This window comes from Brassica napus, unplaced genomic scaffold (assembly GCF_020379485.1).
Source record: "Brassica napus cultivar Da-Ae unplaced genomic scaffold, Da-Ae ScsIHWf_3147;HRSCAF=3966, whole genome shotgun sequence".
Taxonomy (NCBI): domain Eukaryota; kingdom Viridiplantae; phylum Streptophyta; class Magnoliopsida; order Brassicales; family Brassicaceae; genus Brassica; species Brassica napus.
Genome location: NW_026016366.1, coordinates 5001 through 7500, shown reverse-complemented (window position 1 = coordinate 7500; position 2500 = coordinate 5001). Strand labels below are relative to the sequence as shown.

The window sequence follows — 2500 nt, the reverse complement described above, 5'->3', positions numbered from 1 at the left end:
AGAGTTTGACAATACGTTCTTTCCAAATTTACTCTTTGTCCCTCTATTAGAGGTGTTCCAGAAATGTCTGCAATCGAGTAAATAGCTCTACGAACTAATGGATCGGATCGAATTGGAAAATGGAAAGATTTGTACAAGTTATACCTTTCGTCACCACTTTGTGGAAAATCGTTAGATATGAATATGTTAGATACCTGTGACTCGATTGACGAAGGTGAAATAGTATCTCTCTCCAAAAAAGCATGTTTTTTTTTACCACCACACGAAGAAAATATTTTGTTGTGAATGAACAAGATAGTGAGGAATTGTCCATACGTAAAATCAGAATTATTGAGACGGGCCTTTTCCACATAAAAAGGGAATCTTTTGTTACAATAGAAGCAGAAGTGATGTGGATTATTCAAGAATCGAAGTCGATTTGCTTTAGAAAAAGAAGATATCAATGAACTTCTCTGAAATGGTTTCACGGGATTCAGCCAATTGTCTTGATCGTGGGATACGATTGAGAAATAGGAATCCGTGTTATCAAAAGATTTCCTGCGATTCTTTCTAGTATGGAATGAGTCAATCATCCACTTTGGTATCTTATTGAACAAAAATGGTGATATTGTTCCTCCATTGATCAAGAATTTCGATTTTTGAGAAGTATTATGATCATCCAATAAAAAGGGTTTCAATTTTTTAAAATGAACGATTTGAAGACCTATTGATTCTAACAACTGATTGCAGGGTTGATCGTTCGGACCTTTCAATTCATAGATGTGGATCTCAGACCTATGAATGGGGATATTCTCGAAACTCACAAAGAAAAAAGGAAGTGAGTTAGACAAAAAGAGAAGTAACTTGGACAAAAAACGAAGTAACTTGGACAAAAAGAAACGAAGTGACTTAGACAAATCTTTTTTATCAATAACCTCAGACCAATCAATCGAATATTGATTAATACATAATCGATCGAACACTACTTGAAAACGGCTCTTCCGCTCAGAAACGAAATGTTTCAAATGCTCCTGGAAATTCTTGCTCCCATTGGACCATTTGTATCTATATGCATTAGGATCCCGATTTATGGATCTCTCGGTTCGAGAAAGAAAAATAAGAGGATCGAACCATTTCTTCTGACTCTTTTTCAAATTCGATAAATGTTGGTTGATCGTATCTTTCATTATAGTTCTATGATTCAGAGTATCATTTCCTATTAGATCCCTTTGAATTCCATATTCGAAGTTGCGATCAGGTCTCTTCATTAAAAAGAATCGATTCAATACATTTCTTATGTACCCATAGGGACTATATTGGAATTGGATTTGAATCAGATTTCGGATCAATCTATATTGATTGACTGCCTCCATTATGTTGTTGCTAGCAAATACCACTCTTTTGGTTTTGGATCTTCAAAAAAATTCCCGCAGGAGATCCGGACCCAATTTTTTCTGATCCTTCGATAAAAAGATTCATTTTCTTCATAAAAAATAGGAGGTAGAACCAATAAAGATTTCTTTTTCAATTCATCCCTGGAGTTGAAAACCTCCTTCAAGAATTGTCTTTGATCCAATCCGTAGGAATCAATAGAAAAGGCAAATCCCTTATGATACACCAGATCCGGCTCGGTTATTGATAGAGTGAATAGATCTGCCATTTCTTGAAATCTCTCTTCTGACTCAAAATCGTGGCGTAACGTGTATCCCCCCCTCTTCCGTTCATGGAATAGATGAAATAAATAAAAAAATGGATTTTTGTTCAAGAATGAAATCTTATTGGAACTGTCCATATCCAGTTCATCCTTCGGAACCGTATCACATCCCAGATCTGATGAAATAGGATGAATTGAGACGGTATTTTGTAAATACGTAATTATCTTGAATATATTAACTATTTCTTTATTTTCCGATCGCCTGGAAGGGACAAAAGAAACATCTTGTTCTTTCTTCAACAATTTCTGATCCCTAGTGGACCTCTCAGTAGGATTCGAACCCAGATGAAGTTCTGACCATCTGTCAGAGAAAAAAGAACGAATGGCTCTTGTAGAATTCCAAAAAAATTCTTCGCTTTCTTCCGGAAGCAGATGATTATTCATTCGCTTTTCACGTTCCGTGAATAGCCGGGGCATTGAGGAATATCCAGAAAGGTATTTAGGGAATCGGTCTGATTCTATCTCTCTTCCTTCCGTTTGAATAAAGGAAGGATCCCAAAGAATCGATCTTTCTTTTAGTTGTTGAATCTCTCTTTGATTGATCAATGTGTGATAGTGATATTCCGAATCCTCATTACTAATGGAATCGAAAGGATCTATGAATTGATCAGAAGATCCGTTCAATTGGCTAGAATCCGTTACTTGAACGAAACTAGATCTTGTAGAATCATATTGAATATTTGACGATACATTTCGTACCTTGCTAAAAAATCTATCCTTGTTTACCAACCACACATTGTCTAACCAAATCCAATTCTCTCTCGATATTTTCCTCAAAAAATCCGATTCGTGCGGATTCTTCCCCCA

The 2500-nt window shown here is 35.9% G+C and overlaps 1 protein-coding gene across 1 annotated transcript in view; it reads right to left on the bottom strand.

Annotated features, from left to right (window-relative positions):
• Positions 1-2500, bottom strand: part of LOC125603309 (protein Ycf2-like) — a 7676-nt gene that overhangs the window by 989 nt on the left and 4187 nt on the right. The window contains exon 1 of the mRNA XM_048774407.1: positions 1-2500. This exon is cut by the window's left edge and continues 989 nt beyond it; it is cut by the window's right edge and continues 4187 nt beyond it. Within this exon, the coding sequence (XP_048630364.1) occupies positions 1352-2500 (1149 nt within the window). The 3' untranslated portion in view covers positions 1-1351.